Source organism: Solea solea, chromosome 17 (assembly GCF_958295425.1).
Source record: "Solea solea chromosome 17, fSolSol10.1, whole genome shotgun sequence".
NCBI classification, from domain to species: Eukaryota; Metazoa; Chordata; class Actinopteri; order Pleuronectiformes; family Soleidae; genus Solea; species Solea solea.
Genome location: NC_081150.1, coordinates 24,435,886 through 24,460,522, shown reverse-complemented (window position 1 = coordinate 24,460,522; position 24,637 = coordinate 24,435,886). Strand labels below are relative to the sequence as shown.

At 40.3% G+C, this 24,637-nt stretch overlaps 1 protein-coding gene across 1 annotated transcript in view; it reads left to right on the top strand.

Annotated features, from left to right (window-relative positions):
* Window positions 1–24,637, top strand: part of cdk19 (cyclin dependent kinase 19) — a 57,438-nt gene that overhangs the window by 9,633 nt on the left and 23,168 nt on the right. The window contains exons 3-4 of the mRNA XM_058613017.1: window positions 17,689–17,799; window positions 18,921–19,061. Of these exons, the coding sequence (XP_058469000.1) occupies window positions 17,689–17,799; window positions 18,921–19,061 (252 nt within the window). The remainder of the gene's footprint in view (window positions 1–17,688; window positions 17,800–18,920; window positions 19,062–24,637) is intronic.

The window sequence follows — 24,637 nt, the reverse complement described above, 5'->3', positions numbered from 1 at the left end:
AACTAGGGAGAGAAAGAAAATCCCCCAGCAGTCTATAGCAGATGAAAACCAGCAACCACTAAACCCACATGTTAACACAGTCACAAGAGCGAGGAGGTGCTGTCCACGTCTGTGAGCCTGCTGAAGATCACGACACAGTGAAGCAGCTCTAACAGACCAGACCACTGGGAAGTTCAGGTTCACTTCATTATAATCCAGACTGAGACCCGTGTGGTCTTTGACCCGAGAGTAGAAGGAGCGACATATGAACTGCAGTACTGCTGCTGAGCGTCACATGAATGCAGGTTGTTTGTGGGCCTTAGCTGGATTAAACATGAGTGATGCTTGTCACAGTAATCAACAGCTGCCTTCTGTTCTCACAATGTCAAGTGCTTATTGTAAATAATCTGAATGTCTAAATAGTACATTATGTAGTACATTATGTAGTACATTATGTAGTACATCATGTACAAGAGTGTTTGTATGAGGCTCTCACACATGTAGGGTTTTTCCATTAGAAATGGTTTTTATTTATGCAGCACTTTTCTACACCACTCAAAGCTGCTTTGCCATTCGCTCATTCACCCATTCACCTATTCACCCATTCACACTTGCTCTACACATGATTCTGCTCTACTGTACTCGCTTTGGTATCAGTCACGTGACGTCATTTTGCATGACTATGGTACGTGATCAGCGTGGGCGGGGTCATCGCGGCACGGCTGTGACGTCGTTTAATACGCGACACAAACACACACAGTTGTTTTCAGTGAATCCTAAGAATCAGTTCAGTAGCACAGACTCCGTGTGACACTGCTGTTGTGAGTGGACTCAGACTTAAATGCTTGGCATTGTTCACTTTGATTTTGAAAAGTTTGAAAAGGAAAAAAACACTTTTCAATCCAATCCAACTTTATTTATAAAGCCCATTTAAAACAACAGTTGCACCAAAGTCTAAAATCTGTACGCACATAGTACACACATTAAGTAGACATGAAAACACACAATAAAACAGCACAAACGTGAGAACAGCCACAAAAAGTTGAACTCACGTTGTGCTAAAAACAAATGTCTTTAAGAGAGATTTAAAAACAGGAAGAGAAGAAACACTTAAAGGCAACTGCAAACTCCCGATCCCCTCTGAGCTTCAGCCTGGTCTTAGGGACAACCAAGGTCAGGTGGTCAGCTGACTTTAGGGCCTGAAAGGGAACATAATGTCGCCATATTATGGTTGAAGCCGATCAGAGAGGTATTCAGTAGTTTCTGTGTAAACAGAGGTGACATCATGTGCAGTCGAGGCCTCTGTGGTTTCCTTGTTCCTAACCTGGTGTTTCATTTTTGCACTCCTGGATTTAGACTGTAGTTGGCCGTTGCTTAGTATTGTTGTGGTAGATGATAGATGGTAATTTAACTGTGAAATCAGCTGCTGCCTCGTACAAGGCGGATATACAGTAGAATAATTCAAACACTTCATATTATCTTCAAAGTCACTGTCAAGTCACCCCACAGGAAAATGTGGGAGTTATCACTTTAGCAAATTTAAGTGCTTAAAAAAGTCATTAAATGTTTAAAAATAAGGTTTTAAATCTATCAAAATATTCAGTTTCATTTTCTGCTCTGAGACTGTGGGGGCGTGGCCACTGCAGCCCTCACACACACACACACACATTAACGTAAGCGCTCCAGTTGCAAAGAGAGTGGGCACCGGTAGCTCAGCGGTGGAGTGGGTTGTGGGTTGGATTTCCAGCTCTGCTCGTCTACAGGCCAACGTGTCCTTGGGCATGACCTTTAACCCCAGTTTGACGGCTCCTGACAGCTGGTGAACATGCATGCACTGTGGGAATGAGTGGTGAGTGGTGAATGACGAGTGTCATCAAGAGTAGAAACATGCTAGATAATTAAAATATCTGCATTTCCTTCATCTGGAGGATGAACTCTGTCGTGTAGGAGCAGGTGCAGTCACTCACCAGTGAACAGTCATGTTTTATATCATTACTTAATGATAACTATGACTGCAGTGAGTCTGTGATCTGTGGTGAGAGCAGAGACCAGGTGGAGGAAAAGCTCCAGAGGTGGAGATATGCTCTAGAAAGGAGAGGAGTGAAGGTTAGTCTCAGCAAGACAGAATATATGTGTGTGAATGAGAGGAACCCAAGTGGAACCATGAGGCTACAGGGAGTGGAGATAAAGAAGGTGGAGGATTTGAAGTATTTAGGGTCAACAGTCCAGAGCAGTGGAGATTGTGGAAAAGAGGTGAAGAAACATGTCCAAGCTGGTTGGAATGGGTGGAGAAAAGTGTCAGGGGTAATGTGTGATAAAAGAGTATCAGCCAGAATGAAAGGAAAGATATACAAGACAGTGGTGAGACCAGCGATGCTGTATGGTCTAGAGACAGTGGCACTGAGGAAAAGACAGGAAGCAGAGCTGGAGGTAGCAGAGATGAAGATGTTGAGGTTCTCTTTGGGAGTGACGAAGATGGATAGGATCAGGAATGAGTCAATCAGAGGAACAGCACATGTTAGATGTTTTGGAGATAAGGTCAGAGAGGCCAGAATGAGATGGTATGGTCATGTACAGAGGAGGGATAGTGAGTATATTGGTAGAAGGATGCTGGGGTTGGAACTGCCAGGCAGGAGGTCTAGAGGAAGACCAAAGAGAAGGTTTATGGATGTAGTGAAAGAGGACATGAAGTTAGTTGGTGTGAGAGAGGGGGATACAGAGAACAGGGTGAGATGGAGGAGGTTGATTCGCTGTGGCGACCCCTGAAGGAAAAGAAGAAGAAGAAGAACTATGACTGCAGTGAGTCATTGAGTCACGCCTAAAAACATCTAGAAGACTGGAGAGAACCAGTTTTCTAACATATATAATGTGTGAAAGAGGAGAAACCAACTGTGTATTTGAGTTACAGTCAGTGCAGAGAGAAGTGACTGCTGAGTAACTAGAGTATAGTTCATGTTGATTTTGACATACAGTTATTAAATAATCAGCTTGTGTCACATGATGGTGGATAGTAATGAAAGTTAAGATTGTGTTTCACGTCTTCTTCTGCGCTGATGTTGTGATAACAATGTAATGGTGTTATCACTGAGCCAGTTGAGTGCACGTCACCTTACTTGTCCCCTGAACATTACAACCAGCACAAATTTGCTTCAAAATCCAACATGGCATAACAAAGAAGCCTTTGTCCCTTCAAACCACCCCCTCACTTCATTTAGCAAACTATGCAGCTCAACCACATGCAGCGTGGAGAGTGGAGCTGCACACGTTCATAGGGCACTAGTTTTATATCTCTGTTAATGCACCGCTCTCAGAACGATGAAGACTTGAGCAGCAGATGGTTGTGATCAGTGAAGGTGGTACGGTTTGGAATGGTGAAGCCCTGGGTCAGGCTTGTGTCTCAGCTGAGACGTTGTACTGGTGCAACACAGCAGACATTATAAAAGTATGTCTCCTCTATTAAGACCTGTTGTTGTGATGAATTCACTCACTGCTCCTTTGCTTTTACATTGCTCTTACCTTTGAATAGTATAATGTTTAATATGCCTCTGGACTCTTCATTATGACATTAGACATTTCAGAATAAAAGCCTTGTTAAATCAAATGAATGGATTAAAACATTATAGTGTGGCAGCAGTGTGGCTGCTCTAATGTGATTCCATGTGTGCAACACACAGATCTTTGACGTCTTTTGAAAGTCTGATACGTGTGCTGAAAGAGCACCGTCAGAGGACACTCGCATGGTTGTTGCGCTGTGGGTTCCTTTGTTTTACCACACGTTCACATGTGGATCATGGACAGCAACGCTGAGCTAGTCAAAGTCAGACGACTGCAAATGGGTTGGAGTTTAAATCGTACACAAAAAGTTTCACAAGTGAATTCTACTACTCAAAAAATCATTCAGCAGTTTGACTCGCTCTCAGTCTCAGTTATGGTTTGATAGTGTACGACCTGTGAAGACCAGGCGACCCCTCCACAGAGCATCCTCCTAACACTGGCTAGAATTCTACCACAATGTCATTCTGCTCCAAAAAAGTCACCCGCTATTTTTCCATGGACACAAGTCATTGGAATAAAAGCCTGATCAGAGTAAAACTATGTACTGTAAACATGCCAGTGTGAAAAGTCTGATCTGATACAGGTTCAGAAGGAGAGGACTGGTATATGATGGTCCTCATTCAGATCATGACTTCCTGGTTTGGTGCCACATAAACGTATTGTGCTATTATTGTGTTATTATTGTGCTATTATTGTGTTATTATTGTGCTATTATTGTGTTATTATTGTGTTATTATTGTGCTATTATTGTACTATTATTGTGCTATTATTGTGTTATTATTGTGTTATTGTTGTGCTATTGTTGTGTTATTATTGTGTTATTATTGTGCTATTATTGTGTTATTATTGTGTTATTGTGCTATTATTGTGTTATTATTGTGCTATTATTGTGTTATTATTGTGCTATTATTGTGTTATTATTGTGTTATTATTTGCTATTATTGTGTTATTATTGTGTTATTATTGTATTATTATTGTGCTATTATTGTGTTATTATTGTGTTATTATTGTGCTATTATTGTGTTATTATTGTGTTATTATTGTGTTATTATTGTGCTATTATTGTGTTATTATTGTGTTATTATTGTTATTATTGTGCTATTATTGTGTTGTTATTATTGTGCTATTATTGTGTTATTATTGTGTTGTTATTATTGTGCTATTATTGTGCTATTATTGTGATATTATTGTGTTATTATTGTGCTATTATTGTGTTATTATTGTGTTATTATTGTGCTATTATTGTGTTATTATTGTGCTATTATTGTGTTATTATTGTGTTATTATTGTGCTATTATTGTGTTATTATTGAGTTATTATTGTGTTATTATTGTGCTATTATTGTGTTGTTATTGTGTTATTATTGTGCTATTATTGTGTTATTATTGTGCTATTATTGTGTTGTTATTGTGTTATTATTGTATTATTATTGTGCTGAGTAGACTGTGTACACACACCACAGTCAGATCATTTTGCACATGTAAACATGGGTCAGGAATCTTCAGTTCCTACACACCTGCTGCTGCAGTTTCACATCTGTTCACTCCATTCATCTTGGTCTTTGTTGAAGGAAACATGGTTTGTTTTCCTTCATAATGGCTTTTGTTAAATGTTAAATGTACCAGACTCATAAGTGTACATAACTGTGATTGACAATAGTAATACTTTAGTTCCTCCATCTCCATAGCAGGAACATAAGACGATGAGTGTGTGTTCTCTTCTGTTCAAACATCATATTTGTTTAGGGTGGAGGTTTAAAAGCACTGAGTGAGCACTAATGTTTCAGCGTGAGCTCGTTCTTCACTCATATGCAGCGTCCTCCTATAGTCTTGGAACAGTGAGACCAGGTCCTTTATTTTTGCCGTAGACTGAAAACCTTTGGGTTTGACATTAACAGATGAACATTTCAGCTTTGACTTGCAGGCATTTACATCTGGATCTGATTCACAACATAGAAGATAACACCTTCTGTTTGAACCCAGCCATTTTTCATGTGAGCAAAAGTAACACGTGACTGACAGGTGTGTCCTATTACATGGTTAAGATAGATAGATAGATTAATAGATGGATATATACTTAATTGATCAAGCATCCAATAGCAGGAACATACATGGAACATACATTAGAGTTAACTTATAACACAGTAACCATACGCTGAAATTGACCTGAGATAAATGTACATTTAAATGTGTACAGAGAAATCAAAGGAATGAAACGAAACATATGAAGCAAAATTAAACATTTGCATAGAATTTAAATATGTACAGAGAAATTAGAAATAAGCAGGATTTAAACTCTGAAAGTTAAGCAATTAAACATTTGCATAGAAAATAAATATATAACTGTGTTAAGTTAACCCGTGCTACACGTCTATACAAAAACTATATACAAATAGAAAGTGACTAGAAATAAAATGTTTTATACAACTATAAACTGTATTAAAACTGTAAAGTGACAGTAGAAGTAAAAATGTTTTATACAACTATAAACTGTATTAAAATTGTAAAGTGACAGTAGAAGTAAAAATGTTTTATACAACTATAAACTGTATTAAAACTGTAAAGTGACAGTAGAAGTAAAAATGTTTTATACAATATAAACTGTATTAAAACTGTAAAGTGACAGTAGACGTAAAAATGTTTTATACAACTATAAACTGTATTAAAACTGTAAAGTGACAGTAGAAGTAAAAATGTTTTATACAATATAAACTGTATTAAAACTGTAAAGTGACAGTAGAAGTTAAAATGTTTTATACAATATAAACTGTATTAAAACTGTAAAGTGACAGTAGAAGTAAAAATGTTTTATACAATATAAACTGTATTAAAACTGTAAAGTGACAGTAGACGTAAAAATGTTTTATACAACTATAAACTGTATTAAAACTGTAAAGTGACAGTAGAAGTAAAAATGTTTTATACAATATAAACTGTATTAAAACTGTAAAGTGACAGTAGAAGTAAAAATGTTTTATACAACTATAAACTGTATTAAAACTGTAAAGTGACAGTAGAAGTAAAAATGTTTTATACAACTATAAACTGTATTAAAACTGTAAAGTGACAGTAGACGTAAAAATGTTTTATACAATATAAACTGTATTAAAACTGTAAAGTGACAGTAGACGTAAAAATGTTTTATACAAGATAAACTGTATTAAAACTGTAAAGTGACAGTAGAAGTAAAAATGTTTTATACAAGATAAACTGTATTAAAACTGTAAAGTGACAGTAGACGTAAAAGTGTTAATACAAATATGAGAAGACCTACAGATGGGGATAAAGGACTGTGTACAATTACAATAAATGAGGCTGTAAACATGAATGAATGAAATGAATGAATGAGTGAAAGTCACATCATGTAGCAGAGGTAGTCAAACATGGAGGTAGTGCAACAGGATGTGTCCATTGTCTGTTGTGTCTCCTGCCATCACTGAGAGCTGTCGTACAGCAGTCACACACAGCAGAACACACCCCTATGTGTGATGTCATGTTGTGTATAATCAGAACTCACTGAATGACTGCACTGTAACAGACTTCAGGTGGTTGAACTTAGTGAGAAAGGTTTTAAATACATATTGTTTCAACACAGATTTACTAACACACGTCACTTGTGAACTTTTGGAGCTCCTGCAGTGAGGAAACTCATCGGGAGTACCTCTAAATCAGCTGACTGTTGTGGGTCTAGCTACTGAACCATTACTCTGGTACCCCAAGGGAAGGAGACAGAATAATGGATTTCTTGGGGACCATTATTTTGGCACTTTTCCTCATGGAAACACAAACAAATATGTACTGTACTGCACCAAACCGTTCCACAGTGTGGGAATGTCACTGGGTGACACGAAAACACAACACACCTCAGTTAGTTTACATGCACAGTTTAAGTCTGTAGTACGACTGAGTCACGTAATCAGACAACTTGCCGAGTCCAAGTATGTGGAGGAGAAAACTGGTCTGACTCCGCCTCCAGAGGTGGCGCTGTATCTCTCCATAAGCTAGTCTGTATTGAATCAGTTTCCTGTTGACCTTTATGTCACAGAAAAAACAGCAAGAGGCGATGGACGGTGAGATGGATTGTGGTTCTGTTTGTTTTTGTACCTGCTGCATGTCAATCCTGAAAAGTCCAAAAGTAGGCCTTCTCTGTAGCTTTCGCTCTTGCCAACGCCATCGTGGTGTTTTTTCTTTGCCAGCAGTAGTACTGCAGTTTATACATCATCTACTTTTAGGTCAAAGACCGCGGACAGACTGCGACCAAATGGTTCCATTTTCCCCAAAAAATTTGGGACAATGCAAGTACATTTTACATCTATTCACGCACGTGACAGTTCTTCTAATATAAACTAGAAACTAGAGTAATTAGAATATAAAAAAAAAAACCTGGAGGCGAAAATGCTTGGCACTGAGGCAGCATTTGACACTTTGAATGACAACCTTGGCACACACGGAAGAAGAAGACGTGGAAACACAATACAGAACGAGCTAATGTAGACATAACAGAGAGAACATGGAGCAGGACAAAACAAACGAGACAGCCTGAAAACAGCAGCTAACTAGCCAGCATGCTAGCTGTGATTCATTAAACCTCTGCGCCGTCAGAGCAACACTCGTGCACACACTCACACTCGAGCTGCAACTAACGATTATTTTCATATTCCATTAATTCATTGATTATTTTCTCGATTAATCGCTGAATTGTTTGGTCCATAAAATTTCAGAAAATTTTAAAAAATGTTGATCGGTGTTCGTCAAACCTGGAAATGATGATGTTCTCAAATGTCTTGTTTTGTCCACAAACCAAAATGATTCACTTTTAATGATTTCTTTGTTATCAGAGCAAAGAAATGAAGAAAATACTCACATTTAAGAAGCTTAAACAATCGGAAATCTTGTTTTAATCATGAAAAAAGCTTCAAACCAATGAATCGATTATCAAAATAGTTGTCGATTAATTTAGTAATCGATTAATAATCGATTCATCGATTCATTGTTTCAGCTCTAACTCCCACACACGTGCACACATCCATCCATTCATTTTCTACTGCTTATCCGAGGTCGGGTGGCGGGGATAGCAGCTTGAGCAGAGAAGCCCAGACTTCCCTCTCCTTGGCCACTTCATCCAGATCTTCCGGGGGAATCCTGAGGTGTTCCCAGGCCAACCGAGAGACAGAATCTTGCCAGCGAGTCCTGGGTCTTCCCCGGGGCTTCCTCCCAGTGGGACATGCCCAGAACACCTCCAGCAGAGAGGCGTCCATGAGGCATCCTAACCAGGTGCCCGAGCCACCTCATTTGGGAGGACCCGAATGACCGAGCTTATCACCCTATCTCTAGGGAGAGCACAGACACCCTGCAGAGGAAACCCATTTCGGCCGCTTGTATCCGCGATCTCATTCTTTCAGTCACTACCCACAGCTCATGACCATAGGTGAGGATAGGAACCGACCGGTAAATTGAGAGCTTCATCTTTCGGCTCAGCTCCTTCTTCACCAAGACAGACTGATGCAGAGCCCGCATTACTGCAATGCCACACCGATCCGTCCGTCGATCTCCCGCTCCATTTTTCCATCACTCGTGAACAAGACTTACTTACTTACTTGAACTCCTCCACTTGGGGCAGGATCTCACCCACGACCTGAAGAGGGCACTCCACCCTTTTCCGGTTGAGAACCATGGTCTCTGATTTGGAGGTGCTGATCTCATCCCAGTCGCTTCACACCTGGCTGCAAACCGCTCCAGTGAGAGTTCAAGATCAAGGCCCGATGAAGCAAACAGGACTACATCATCTGCAAAAAGCAGAGACCCAATCCTGAGCCCACCAAACTGGACTCTCTCAACGCCCTGACTGCGTCTAGAAATTCTGTCCATAAAGATTATGAACAGAATCGGTGACAAAGGGCAGTCCTGGCAGAGTCCAACCCTCACTGGAAATGGATCCGACTTAATGCAAACCAAGCTCTGACACCGGTCGTACAGGGACCGAATGGCCCTTATCAAGGGTTCCGGTACCCCATACTCCCAGAGCACTCCCCACAGGACTCCCAGAGGGACACAATCGAATGCCTTCTCCAAGTCATGTAGACTGGTTGGGCGAACTCCCATGCACCCTCCAGGACCCTGCCAAGTGTGTAGAACTGGTCCACTGTTCTGCGACCAGGACGAAAACCACACTGCTCCTCCTGAATCCGAGGTTCAACTGTCCGACGCACCCTCCTCTCCAGGACCCCCGAATAGACCTTACCTGGGAGGCTGAGGAGTGTGATTCCTCTGTAGTTGGAACACACCCTCCGGTACAACAGAAACCGGGGGCCAAAGCCTCTGTGTGGGACACGATAAACAACGGCCACTTGTGTGTTTTAAGTCGACTTGGAGCCGAAATCTGCAGCAAACAGCTGAGCGGCTAACAGCTGGTGCCGCTAAAAACAACTAGTGACAACAAACCGGCATTACGTCACCAACTCAACTTTTATTTTGTAGTAACGAAGATGGTTAAGGGAAATGTATCGGAGTAAAAGTACACATTTATTTAGGAAATGTAGTGGCGTAAAAGTAAAAGTTGTCAGAAATATAAATAACAAAGTAAAGTACAGATATGTGAACATACTGCTTACAGTACAGTAATGAAGTATTTGTACCTTTCAGTAAATCCACTGACTGTGGTATAAACTTGTGTTGTAGCAGTAATGTGTTTTTGTGTTGTGGACTGAAAGTGCTGTGTCAGCTCATGAGGAATTAACCTGAGATCTTTGTGCGCACAACATGGGTACAACACATGCTGATTATCCTGCATCAAACACACACTTAGTATCATGATTCCCACAGTGGGTCAGTGATCAGGTGAGTGTCAGTGGCTCTGTGTGGTCCAGCGTTTGTATAGAGCGGTGGATTTACAGTCACTAAGCTCAGGACTCATTTACACAATGGCCTTTTACAGCCTGTGGATTTAGATTGTGATGAAACACAAACCCACTGTATGTTCCTCATCTCATGCTCAAATCTTATGGCACTTTTCCATTAAACAGTTCTAGCCAACTTGGCTCTACTCTAGTCGTACCTCGTACCTCCTCAGTGTAGACATGCAAACACACAAACTCAATAATTAGAATCGTTAATTAAAAAGATTAATTCAGTACTTTCAGCAGTGCTGTCGCTAACTACACCAGACTCCATCCATCTCAGCTGACATAGGGCGATAGGCGGGGTCACACCCTGGACAGTCTGCCTATTGTCTATTGCACACAAACAACCATCCACTCACACATTCACACCTATGGTCAATTTAGACCAGGCATGTCCAAAGTCCGGCCCTCGGTGAGATGTTTTACCACCCGCAGCTTCGGTTTTATAATGTTTTATTGATGGTTAGGGAGAGACTTGGACAAAAACCGGCCTTGGTCACGTTTGGCCACCATAAGCTCAGCTGGTAAAGAGTTTGGAACCAGAGTCCTGGGTTTGGAATCCACCTATGGCAGATTTTATTATTAAACAGTGCATTTGTATGTATATGTACTGTTAAAGAAAAAGGTCTGAAGTGACCATTGGCCCCAAAACACCCCTGATTAAGAGTTTCCTATTTACCTAATCCCCATATTGCATGTTTGTGGACTGTGGGAGGAAGCCGGAGAACCCGGAGAACCCGGGGAAGTGTGAACATTCAGTTATCACAGTTGACCTTGTGTGTATTTATTTGGATGATTCTGGTTAACTGCTAAATCTTCAGAATGCATTGGCCTCAGGCAGTGGATCTGTTTTTTATGCTGTAACTAAAAAAGAAGAAGCTGCTCTTTGTCTCTTCATCAGTCAAATAAACACAGGTGTTGGATAGAGGTGTGCACTGTGCACCAAAGGAACTCTGATAAAGCCAGACATGGATTTGAACAATTGGGCTGCTTCCATAAATATAACTTTGTTTGGATGGATTTTAATGATCCAGTTCACTGCGTCACGAGTCAGCTCACTCACATTCCTCTTGCATTTTTATTTAATCATAGATTTATCATTTTTTTCACATTTCACAGTCGTTCTGAGCTCGTCAACTGTGACAATTCTCAACTGCTTTTCTTCAAACATTTTTACAGTGGCCCTGAGGGTCAAAACACCACAGCATTTCATCAAACTGGCAACATTTCAGAAAACACATGAGAGCAAAAGACAACACGAAACAACCTTTCTGAAAACAAACATCAAACAAAACAACATTTATGAAAACAAACATCTCACAAAACAACATCTCTGAAAACAAACATCTCACAAAACAACATTTCTGAAAACAAACATCTCACAAAACAACATTTGTGAAAATAAACATCTCACAAAACAACATTCCTGAAAACAAAACAACATTTATGAAAATAATCATCTCACAAAACAACATTTATGAAAATAAACATGTCACAAAACAACAATTCTGAAAACAAACATCTCACAAAACAACATTCCTGAAAACAAAACAACATTTATGAAAATAATCATCTCACAAAACAACATTTGTGAAAACAAACATCTCACAAAACAACATTTATGAAAACAAACATCTCACAAAACAACATTCCTGAAAACAAAACAACATTTATGAAAATAATCATCTCACAAAACAACATTTATGAAAATAAACATGTCACAAAACAACAATTCTGAAAACAAACATCTCACAAAACAACATTCCTGAAAACAAAACAACATTTATGAAAATAATCATCTCACAAAACAACATTTGTGAAAACAAACATCTCACAAAACAACATTTATGAAAACAAACATCTCACAAAACAACATTTATGAAAACAAACATCTCACAAAACAACATTCCTGAAAACAAAACAACATTTATGAAAATAATCATCTCACAAAACAACATTTGTGAAAACAAACATCTCACAAAACAACATTTATGAAAACAAACATCTCACAAAACAACATTTGTGAAAATAAACATCTCACAAAACAACCTTTCTGAAAACAAACATCTCACAAAACAACATTTGTGAAAATAAACATCTCACAAAACAACCTTTCTGAAAACAAACATCTCACAAAACAACATTTGTGAAAATAAACATCTCACAAAACAACATTTCTGAAAATAATCATCTCACAAAACAACATTTCTGAAAATAAACATCTCACAAAACAACATTTCTGAAAACAAACATCTCACAAACAACATTTGTGAAAATAATCATCTCACAAAACAACATTCCTGAAAACAAAACAACATTTATGAAAATAATCATCTCACAAAACAACATTTATGAAAATAAACATGTCACAAAACAACAATTCTGAAAACAAACATCTCACAAAACAACATTCCTGAAAACAAAACAACATTTATGAAAATAATCATCTCACAAAACAACATTTGTGAAAACAAACATCTCACAAAACAACATTTATGAAAACAAACATCTCACAAAACAACATTCCTGAAAACAAAACAACATTTATGAAAATAATCATCTCACAAAACAACATTTGTGAAAACAAACATCTCACAAAACAACATTCCTGAAAACAAAACAACATTTATGAAAATAATCATCTCACAAAACAACATTTGTGAAAACAAACATCTCACAAAACAACATTTATGAAAACAAACATCTCACAAAACAACATTTGTGAAAATAAACATCTCACAAAACAACCTTTCTGAAAACAAACATCTCACAAAACAACATTTGTGAAAATAAACATCTCACAAAACAACATTTCTGAAAATAATCATCTCACAAAACAACATTTCTGAAAATAAACATCTCACAAAACAACATTTCTGAAAATAAACATCTCACAAAACAACATTCCTGAAAACAAAACAACATTTATGAAAATAATCATCTCACAAAACAACATTTATGAAAATAAACATCTCACAAAACAACATTTATGAAAATAATCATCTCACAAAACAACATTTATGAAAATAATCATCTCACAAAACAACCTTTCTGAAAACAAACATCTCACAAAACAACCTCTTAGAATTAACTCTATATTTCAGAAGTCATAAAAGAGTTCTGAAAATGCCTTTTCAAGCTGATCGACTTGATCAGCATCGTGTGAACTTATTTGATGGTTTGAATGGAGCGGACATTTGTAAGTTACATACTACAGCTTTAAACTGGCTGTATTTTGACTGTCAGTGACATGCCGTAAGAGGACATGACAGTCCTGTAGATGTGGAGGTCTCTCTATAGGACATAATTGGTTATTGATTGTATGTTATTGATCAGCAAATGGCACAGTGGGACTGGAACTGGGTGAGACCACTGAACCACTTTCAAAGAGAGAAACCACTTCTTGTCTCTCTGCTTCATGTCCGTCAGCAGCTCCACTAACCAGTGACTCACTGATAAATGAAAACATCTGGAATCTACACACACACACACACATTTAGAATCATAAATGCTGTGTTTATATGTGCAGTCTCTGTTCTGTTTTGGAATCACACTAACATGGTGGTTGTCAGTGTTGTGGACCCCCTGTCCTGTGTGTATGTGCTTGATCTCACCACGTCCAACCTGCATGTGATGGCAGTTTTCATGCACTGCACCATAGAAGGATGAATCCAGTGTCCTGTCTTTTACGATCATACATGGATGTTCACTCTGTTTTTAGAGCCCGAGCACTCACTCACTCACATTCAGACAGAAACATCACAGAACGGAAACACTGGGAAAGTTCCCCGTAAAAACACACACAAAAACAGATTTTGCACAGGCACTGCACTACTGTAGTAGATATAATAACAGAAATAGAATGAACTGAGCCAGGAGAAAGAAACGGAAATAATGAATGTTTGTTTACGCTTTGTTTCCACACACCGTTTCCGTGTGAATATTTAGAGACTTTACAGAACCCTGGGGACTTTTTTTTTGTTATAAAAAGTGACTAGTGACAAATCAAGTGACTTTCTGTCATAAATCTAAATACTTTTCCAAGAAGGAAATACACAATTCTGCTGCACGAGTGAGATCATCTAACTGTATTTACTGTGGGCGGAGAGTCAAACACACTTACACACACACACACACACAGACGCTGTGAGAGCAGCGCACGCACACACACACACACACACACACACACACACAGACACTGTGAGAGCAGCGCACACATACACACACACACAGACGCTGTGAGAGCAGTGCACACACACACACACACACAGACGCTGTGAGAGCAGCGCGCACACACAGACACTGTGAGAGCAGTGCACACACACACACACACACAGATGCTGTGAGAGCAGCGCGCACACACACACACACACACAGACGCTGTGAGAGCAGCGCGCACACACACACACAGACACACAGACGCTGTGAGAGCGGCGCACACACACACACACACACACACACAGACGCTGTGAGAGCAGCGCGCACACACACACACAGACACTGAGAGCAGTGCACACACACACAGACGCTGTGAGAGCAGCGCGCACACACACACAGACACATGCTGTGAGAGCAGTGCACACACACACACACACACAGACGCTGTGAGAGCAGCGCGCACACATACACACACACACACAGACGCTGTGAGAGCAGCGCGCACACATACACACACACACACACATACGCTGTGAGAGCAGCGCACACACACACACAGACACTGTGGGAGCAGCGCACACACACACAGTCGACAGTGTGTGGAACAATCACTGATCTGTTTTGTTTATTCAAGTAAAAATAGGTTTTGTTTTTGTAGTTAAAGGTTAAACTGTCAAACAATCTCCAAACACAAGCGCAAGAGAGAGCCGTGAATATGACGTCATCGTTTTCCTGAAGTAGTGTAGTAGTAGTAGTGAAGTAGCAGTATTCTCTGTCTACACGGAAATGCTGGGAGGCGTTTTTAAAAAATACTGCTCCGGGTCCTAAAACACATTCTCCGTATGGACAGAACGCCTCTCGACAAAAAACAACAACTATGCATATTCACCTAAACCCGTTTCCATGTGTTCCTGGAAGGTTTTTTTTATTCCAAAAGGATTTTATTTTCAAGGCACTAAATGTTGATTAAAAAGCCCACAAAGGTGAAGCCTGGTAGGACAAAGTTGCACCAAATATCACGAAACTTGGTGGGACCGTGGCCTCAACTCAACAACAAGTGTTGGGTGATATGCAGGTTTCGTAAATAAACAAACACATTAATCGTAACCAACATCGACTATTCACCACAAACAGGAAGTGCCCTGTAACTTCACCAATCTGCTCGAAACTTCATACGTAGCACAAGAGACCGACCCTGAGCACGTTTATGGACATGATCTTCACCCATAATGCCGCCTGCTGGCAGCAGCGAGGCCTTGCACAATACTGTTTGCAGTTTTAATCTTTAATTCTATTTCCATGTTTGAGTAGCAGCAGCATGATTTGTCTCTTGTTACTTGGTACTACCTGTATTTTACTCTGATATCTTTCCTGTCATGTTGTCGTCTGAGCTGCACACACACACCATACAACCACGGCACTCAGACACGTGTCTGTCTGTCAAACAGTAAGAAACACAGGAACTGTGACACAAACATACATGTAAAAAGTAAGACATTACAGTTTTGAAAAATAAATATTCTCATTGCAGAGTACTCCATTGTTTCTTTGTAACACATTACTCTCAACACTGGTGGTTATTGATCTTATATAACGCTGACATTTACTCTGATTAATGATTTACAAGCTGAGTTGGGAGCAGTTTTAAAAGCCCACGTGTGTCCATAGTGTGTCCATGTTGTTCAAAGCATTGAGTGTGAGTGTGTGTGTGTGCAGGTATTACTAATGTTGTGGGGACCTAAACCTGTTTACACAGTCACATTATGGGGACTTGTCTTCCTTGTGGGGACAAAAATCAAGTCCCCACAACGTAAATGACTACATTTTAAGGTGAAGATGTGTTTTAAGGTTAGGTTGCGTGTGTGTGTGTGTATGCGTGCGTGTGTAGGTGTGTGCTGTGTGTGCGTGTGCGTGCGTGTGTGTGTGCGTGCATGTGTGTGTAGGTGTGTGCGTGTGTGTGCGTGCATGTGTGTGTAGGTGTGCGTGTGTGTGTGTATGCGTGCGTGTGTAGGTGTGTGCTGTGTGTGCGTGCGTGTGTGTGTGCGTGTGTGTGTAGGTGTGCGTGTGTGTGTGTATGCGTGCGTGTGTGTGTGTATGAGTGCGTGTGTGCTGTGTGTGCGTGTGCGTGCGTGTGTGTGTGCGTGTGCGTGTGCGTGCGTGTGTGCTGTGCGTGCATGTGTGTGTAGGTGTGTGCGTGTGCGTGTGTGTGCGTGCATGTGTGTGTAGGTGTGCGTGTGTGTGTATGCGTGCGTGTGTGTGTGTATGCGTGCGTGTGTAGGTGTGTGCTGTGTGTGTGTGTGTGTGTGTGCGTGCATGTGTGTGTAGGTGTGTGCGTGTGTGTGCGTGCGTGCATGTGTGTGTAGGTGTGCGCGTGTGTGTGTGCGTGTGTGTGCGCGTGTGTGTGTGTTTGTGCGTGTGTGTGTGTGTGTGTGTGTGAGACTGTCTTTTATTCTGCTCTTATTGAATAAGGAATCTCTTTCAACCCTGTAGTTGAAAACAGTTTTCTTGTTTCACTGCACTTGACATAAATCCTTACATTCACACATTCAGTCATATTTATTTGTCATATACTTTATAACGATGACATATTTAGTAAAGTATTCTGATGACATTGTGTCTCCTCTTAAACTAAAACATAGCACATGTCAGAATGGTGACGTGTGTCTCTTTGTCTGCTCTAAGGTGATTTAGAACGGCATGTATTTAATCACTCATTCATGTCAACATCAGCCTTCCGTTCTCTGTGTATTAACCTGTTTTTTCAGTTACAGATGGGTTATCACATGACTTCTCTTTCTTTTGGACAGTCAGTATTTAAATCCCAATAAATGTCAAGATTTAAAGATGAATATTTGTGTCAGAATCCAGTTAAGTTGGTTGTAATTCAGAGAAATGAGCAACATTCACATACATGTATTGTTTGCAGGAGAACCTGTTTGTCCTGCACTGCTGCTGATGCTATCCTGTCAACAACATCAACAACACACAAGCAAACATTTCAACAATGAATAATTGCAGTTGTGACTCACACATAGTCTTTACTTGTTTTAAAAAGAATTCCTTCTAAATAGTTCATTCAATCCTCTTGTGTTTTTCAGCTGCTACGAGAACTGAAGCACCCAAATGTTATTGCCCTGCAGAAAGTCTTCCTGTCGCACAGTGACAGGAAGGTTTGGCTACTCTTTGACTATGCTGAACACGATCTTTGGGTGAGTTCCTCTGCACCAATGCTGCATTCACTGTCTGTCTCGCATCATGTTTTCTCTCCTCACAAAAACATTCAAACAAAGATGTCGAGGAGTTTCAGTGGAAATGAACTTGTGATTAATGCGGCTTTCACTCGGAGTCTGAATCTGAGAGAGAATAAAACTGAGTGAAATCTAAACTACATCCATCTGACTGTGTACATGTACATGTACATGTACATGTATATGTATATACATATATGTTTATGTATTTACATATACATATATGTACATGTATATGTATGTACATGTATATACATGTACATGTACATGTATATGTATGTACATGTATATACATGTACATGTACATGTATATGTACATACATATACATATATGTATATGTAAATACATATACATATACATGTACATGTATATACATATACATGTACATATATGTATATACACATGTATATACATATAAGTGTATGTGTACAGTATATACATGTACATGTATATGTATATGTACATACATATACAGTATGTACATGTACATATATGTATATGTAAATACATAAACATATATGTATATACATATACATATATGTATATGTATGTACATATACATGTACATGTATATGTATATACATATATGTATTTACATATACATATATGTACATGTATATGTATTTACATGTATATGTACATACATATATATGTATATACATATATACATGTTTGTACATATACATGTATATGTATATGTTTATGCATATATGTACATGTACATACATATACATGTACATATATGTATATACATATACGTGTATATGTATATACATGTACTGTATATACATGTATATGTATATGTACATACATATACATATATGTATATGTACATACATATACATATATGTACATGTACATGTACATACATGTATATACATACTAGCTCAGCTGGGAATCGAACCTCTCACTTGAAAGACGACTGACTCTCATTTCGTGTATCAACAGCTGCTGCTAATGATGTTAAAATCACAGTATGTGTAAACGAGATCATTGGAGTGGACATGATTTCTGTCAGTGCTCCAGTGATTTGATGAGCTGATGGAAGCACACTGAGGTGGATCCTTTCTCTGCCTCATAGCACATCATCAAGTTCCATCGCGCCTCCAAGGCCAACAAGAAGCCCATGCAGCTGCCCCGAGGGATGGTGAAGTCCCTCCTGTATCAGATTCTGGATGGGATCCATTACCTCCATGCCAACTGGGTCCTCCACAGGGATCTGGTGAGCGGCACATGGAGACACTGCACTTGTTATTGTTCTTCACAACATTATTTGTTTGCTGCTTCCTTCCTCCTGAAAACTCTGACTCTGTCAGGCAAGACTATCAGACCTGACTGAGGGGATGTTTGTCTGTATACTGCAGACCACACACACTTCTCCTGTCAAACTGAAAAATGAATGTTCTGTGTGTTCAGCAGAAAAATACACAGCATCGGAATGAAGTGGATATTTTCCCCCTGTGTTGTGTGTGTGGCTTTAACTTTTCAAGCTTTTCTAAAACATAAACATAAAAGAAATAATGAACCTACGTCATAAAACTCAGTGATTGCTATAGAATGAGTTGAAGGTGTTCATGCCTGTACATGCTGTTTGGTCTCATGTTACAGGAACACGGGCTGCAGCTCAAACTAACACGCTCTGAAAGTCATAGGTCATTGGGGTTTCCCCCAAAGCATTATGGTATATTAGAACAGTCCGTTATAAGTTAGAAGCCACATGCCAAAGGTCAGAGGTCACTGAAATAAAAATAAAACACATCTCTTTCCTGCATGACAATAATATACAGTCATTCATTCAAAAATACAATACTGTTACAATTTGAACAGAAATAATAATAATAACTTGTCATGTAAAGATTATTATTAGATTATTATTATGTAGATTAATAATCTGCATGTGTTTTCCATTGTACAGTTCCAGCACTACTCAGCTCTACTCTACTGGGATTGGTGTGACGTTGTGACTCGTTTCATATTTGTACTATTACGTTTATTCTTTATGTTTTATTTCAAATGCAGACACAAAAGCAGACTCACGTGTTCAGATTATAAAATACACAGAAAAACCCCCGTCAGTCCATCACTGTCATTATGAAACAAACAACATTATTGCTGCTTTATATATATATAAATCTGCAGCAGGCTAATGTCAGCACTGTATCACTATAAATGCCTCTGAATGATCAGTGAAATAAGATAAGAATCCTGTGACTGAGCTGATACACTTGGATGTGACTGTGGTGTCTGTGTTGTTTCAGAGCAGGTGTTGTTTTGTCTCTTTGGTGATTGAATGACACTGTTGTTGCCGAGGAGCAGAACGTCCTGAGGTTTTAACACAACACACTTTTTCCTGTGGGATTCTCTGCACCTCTGTTTTCCCACACTCTGCTTGGAAAGACTGGAACAGTCAGGACGGAGCCTTAAATGACGTGACAGAGACCAAACCTTGCATCAGAGTCCAGCTCTTGGTCGTCGTTGGTTAAGACCCTCCTGGACTCTTGTGTGTCAGTGATGTCACAGACCACGTTTGTGTGCAAGGGTGATAATTGAGTTGTTTTAAAAGCTGTTGTCTGTCTTTGATGCTGTGTCAGCAGCAGCAGCAGCAGCAGCAGCTGAGTTTTCTTCTTGTTGTTCAGTCATTGTTCAGATGTGAGGCTGATGCCCAGTCCTTTGACTTCCACAGATCTTTCACTTTATATTCTACAAAGACTGTGGGAGAGCAACAGCATACGATAGTTGACGTGCACCTTTAGTGTTTCTCCACTGCTGTCACCGAGTGGACCAGTCATTGTTCCAGAGCAGTGACAGTAGAAGCTGTTGGACAACTTCTCCACCTGCCTGAAGTGTAAAAACTCTGAAGGATTAATAGTTTGGGATTATTGTATAATCCCAAACTATAATGTTACATCTATACGATGTAACATTGTGATCATTCTACATGATGTAAAGATCAGATTTGAGGACTAAGACAATAATGTCATGTAAACATAGTCCTCCTGGTCTTTGACACGGAAGTAGAAGGAGGCGACATTTAACTGCAGCACTGCTGCCGGAAATCATGTGATGCAACCACCTGAGCTCCATGTGATCTGTATCACAATGAACCACAGCATGACCCGTCCCAGCGTCCTAAAGGTCAACAGGAAACTGACTCCATACGTACCTATGGAGGCGGAGTCAGGCGTACGTGGTCAATAAATAGATTTTGTCCTGAGACTTGGAACGTTGTCAGTGCTGTTTGTAAACCACTCACTCACTTTCCCACACCAAAGCTCAGAGACAAAAGCAGGAGGACACAGGAGCTGCTGGTCCTCTGCTGCCTCGTGTGGTCACTGAAGTCACACATTTGAACTCACTGATGGATCAACAATGTGTTAACAAACTTTACCGTTATGTAAGTTGAGTTGATTTATTTTATTTTCACAGTAAAAACAGTAACATGGTTCGAATCCTTCACAACAACAGGAGCTCCCTGAAGGTCGCTCACACCGCACCGCTCACACCGCACCGCTCTTATCTGTGCACCAACTCTTCCGCTCCTTTGTAAAACAACTGATATATAGCAGGTAGCTGTTGTTGTGCTGTTTCATTGCCAGGACTTCCTGTCTTTGTGAGTCTTTGTATTCCCTTCTTTTTGGTTCCTATTGTTGGTGAGATTATCGTCTTTGTGCAGGTGCACAACCCTTTGTCACTTATTGCAGCATATAACAACCCTTTTCATTCACTTCATCCTTTCTTTTTCTCAGTTTATTGATGGGTTGCTTGGTCCAGAAAATGGTGAAAAAACTGTCTCCCAAAAAGACTCAAATGTCTTGTTTTGTCCACTATGGAATTAGATTTGTGTCAATATTTAACAAGCAAAAAGAATATGGAGTTAATCATTCATAAATGTTGTATTTATTGTGCTCCAGACAAAATCATTGTAAGTATCTAACGTTTAGAATCTGACAAATGTTCCAGACGGACAGCGACTCCAAGTCTGTGACGACTTCCTGTCTTGAGCTCTCGCTCCAGAACTCCAGCCAATCAGCAGGCAGCTTCATAAGGCCCGCCCACAAACAAAAAGAACAAAATGCAATACTTTTGAATTGATTAAATCAATATTTTTTTTTGCTTCTTAAAAAGTGAAAATATTGACACACGTGTAATTTCATTTTCCACAAATCAAAGACAGAAGCACTTTTCCATCACACAGGTCTGGTCTGGTTTTGTTGCTTGTCCATCAGTGAGAGCGCCTGGTACCCGGTGACGTCAACAAACCGAGTGTCGTCACTGTAAGAGTCATGACGTCCGACAGCAAGCACACATGGCTGCTGTCTGCAACACTACGCTCCTCTCTTTGTTTTCATTGAACATTTATTGAACCAGGAAAATCCCTTTGAGATCAAGAGAGTCCAGGCCAAGAGAGGCAGCAGCAAATACACAACACTGTTACAAAGTCACAGTTTAAACACAAGCAGAAGACAAATAAAAAACACACACAGTCTACAACTATATGGAACAGAAAAAAGACATTTTTAACTGAAATAAAACAATCGTTGCTGATAACGACTCGATCAGTGAACACCAGTCATGTGTTCCTGCTCTAAAGGCTTCTTACTGCTGTGCAAGTGCAGGTCTTGTCCTGGTTTCCTGTGTCCATGCATGTGAGAGGAGGAGCTTAAAGGCAGACAGCAGTGGGGGGAGGTGCTCTCTGCACCAGCACTTGTGCTGTTACATAACTGTGTGTTTGTGCTGGTTTGGAGCATGTTCTGCTTCCCTGCACTGCAGGAATCAATCATGTGCTTTGCATTGCACCACTGAATAACACTCATCCCCCATTTGTCCTGCCACTCCTCTGCTGCTGCCTCCTCCATGCCCCACCCACACACACACACACACACACACACACACACAGCAAAGGGTCTTACAGTGCCTCCTCCCACCCAGAGTTATGTAACAGCCTGAGCACCGGCCTGCATGGTCAGCTGAGTCAAGGTGCTGACCGAGCAGCTGGAGCTCAGTGTAGTGTAGCAACAATCAAAGACTGCTGCAGTGACACGCACACACACACACACACACGCACGCACACGCACACACACACACACACACGCACGCACACACACACACACGCACAAACACACACACACACACAGGACAGAGTCACAAGGACGAGAGAAGATTAAAGATTGGTATTAAATCAGGATGATCTGATACTGACAGTTAATAAAGTAAATACTAATGTAATGTGGAAGAGACTCAAGGCTCAATCAGGCTCAACTAAAACATTTCTTCCCTCACTTTATAAAACATTAGCACATGTTTTTGAAATGAATTGTTTAGCAGCTTTATCCTCCACATGAGGGTGACAACTGTATTTATTAAAATGCACCGGCAGCAACTCAGACAGCATTCAATACAAACAGGACATGTACATACAGTAATGTAACATTTAAATACACACAAACAGAAAATCAAGGTGCTGTCTCTGCTTTTCCATATACAGCTGTAGCTGCTGTGATGTTGTTTCATACGCGACTAACCAGTGACAAGCAAAGTGTAACTGAATCATCACAATAAGAATATTAGTTTGGTATTTTCTGCCTGACGCGTCTGACACAAGTCACTGTTTGTTTTTCTGTTATGTAAAGTTCAACAGGAAACTGATTCAATACACACTAGCTTATAGAGAGAGATACAGCGCCACCTATAGAGGCGGAGTCAGATGTACACGGCCAACTGCACTTAGACTTGGACTCAGCAAGTTGTCCGATTGCCTGACTCAGTTGAGCTACGGCCTTAGCTCAATTAAACTGTACACTGTCAAACTCATTCTGCTCACACATACTTAATAAATACTGGAAGTGTCACACAGCAAAAAGTACATTTGGCATCTTGGTCATAACTAATTCATGAAATCCACACTACACCACATTCTTTAACTGCCGCACTGATGACAGCTGTAGTTTTAACTGTAGCTGTCCACATTCCTGTGAGATATGCAGTTCTCTGCAGGCAGACAGAACTCTGCAAACACCTGATAACAGAGCACTTTACCCTGGCATGTCCAACAGTACTGCACAGAGCTTGGGTACAATAGGTGATACAGTGCGGATGTACTATAGAAATATGTAATGCTAACTGTATCTAGTCATTAAACAGCCTTTTCTGAATTGTTTGTCAGTTTCTTAGTGTCAGTGCTAATGTGTTGATTAGGACAAGTTGTGCAATTTGAGTTTGAGCTGTATCCAATCAGAAAGTTTGCACATTAGTCCTGAGTTAGTCCCATCGATAGCTAGAAGCTCAGTTGTCGGGGGCTTAATGCCCCTGGTAGGGTTACCCTAGGCAAACAGGTCGTAGGTGAGGGACCAGACAAAGAGCAGTTCAAAGACCTCTAATGATGAATAAAATACATGGACTTCACAGTAAAAAAAACCCCTCTCTGGAGCCAGCCTGGAGGCGGGGCACGAGGGCTGAACCTCGGACGTAGAAGGAGTTTGGTGAAACCATGGAAAACGATTTCTGGACGCGTTCGAGGAGGTTCTGGTCAATGATCCAGCGGCTCAGGAGGTGGGGAAGCAGTACACCGTCAACACTGTGTACAGTGGAGATGGGGTGCTGCTGGCCTCGACTCAGGACATTGTGGGTCGGTGGCGGGAGTACTTCGAAGACCTCCTCAATCCCACTGACACGCCTTCCAATGAGGAAGCAGGGTCTGGAGACTCAGGGGTGGGCTCTCCTATCTCTGGGCCTGAGGTTGCTGAGATGGTTAAAAAGCTCCTCTTGGCAGGGCCCCGAGGGTGGATGAGATCCGCCCGG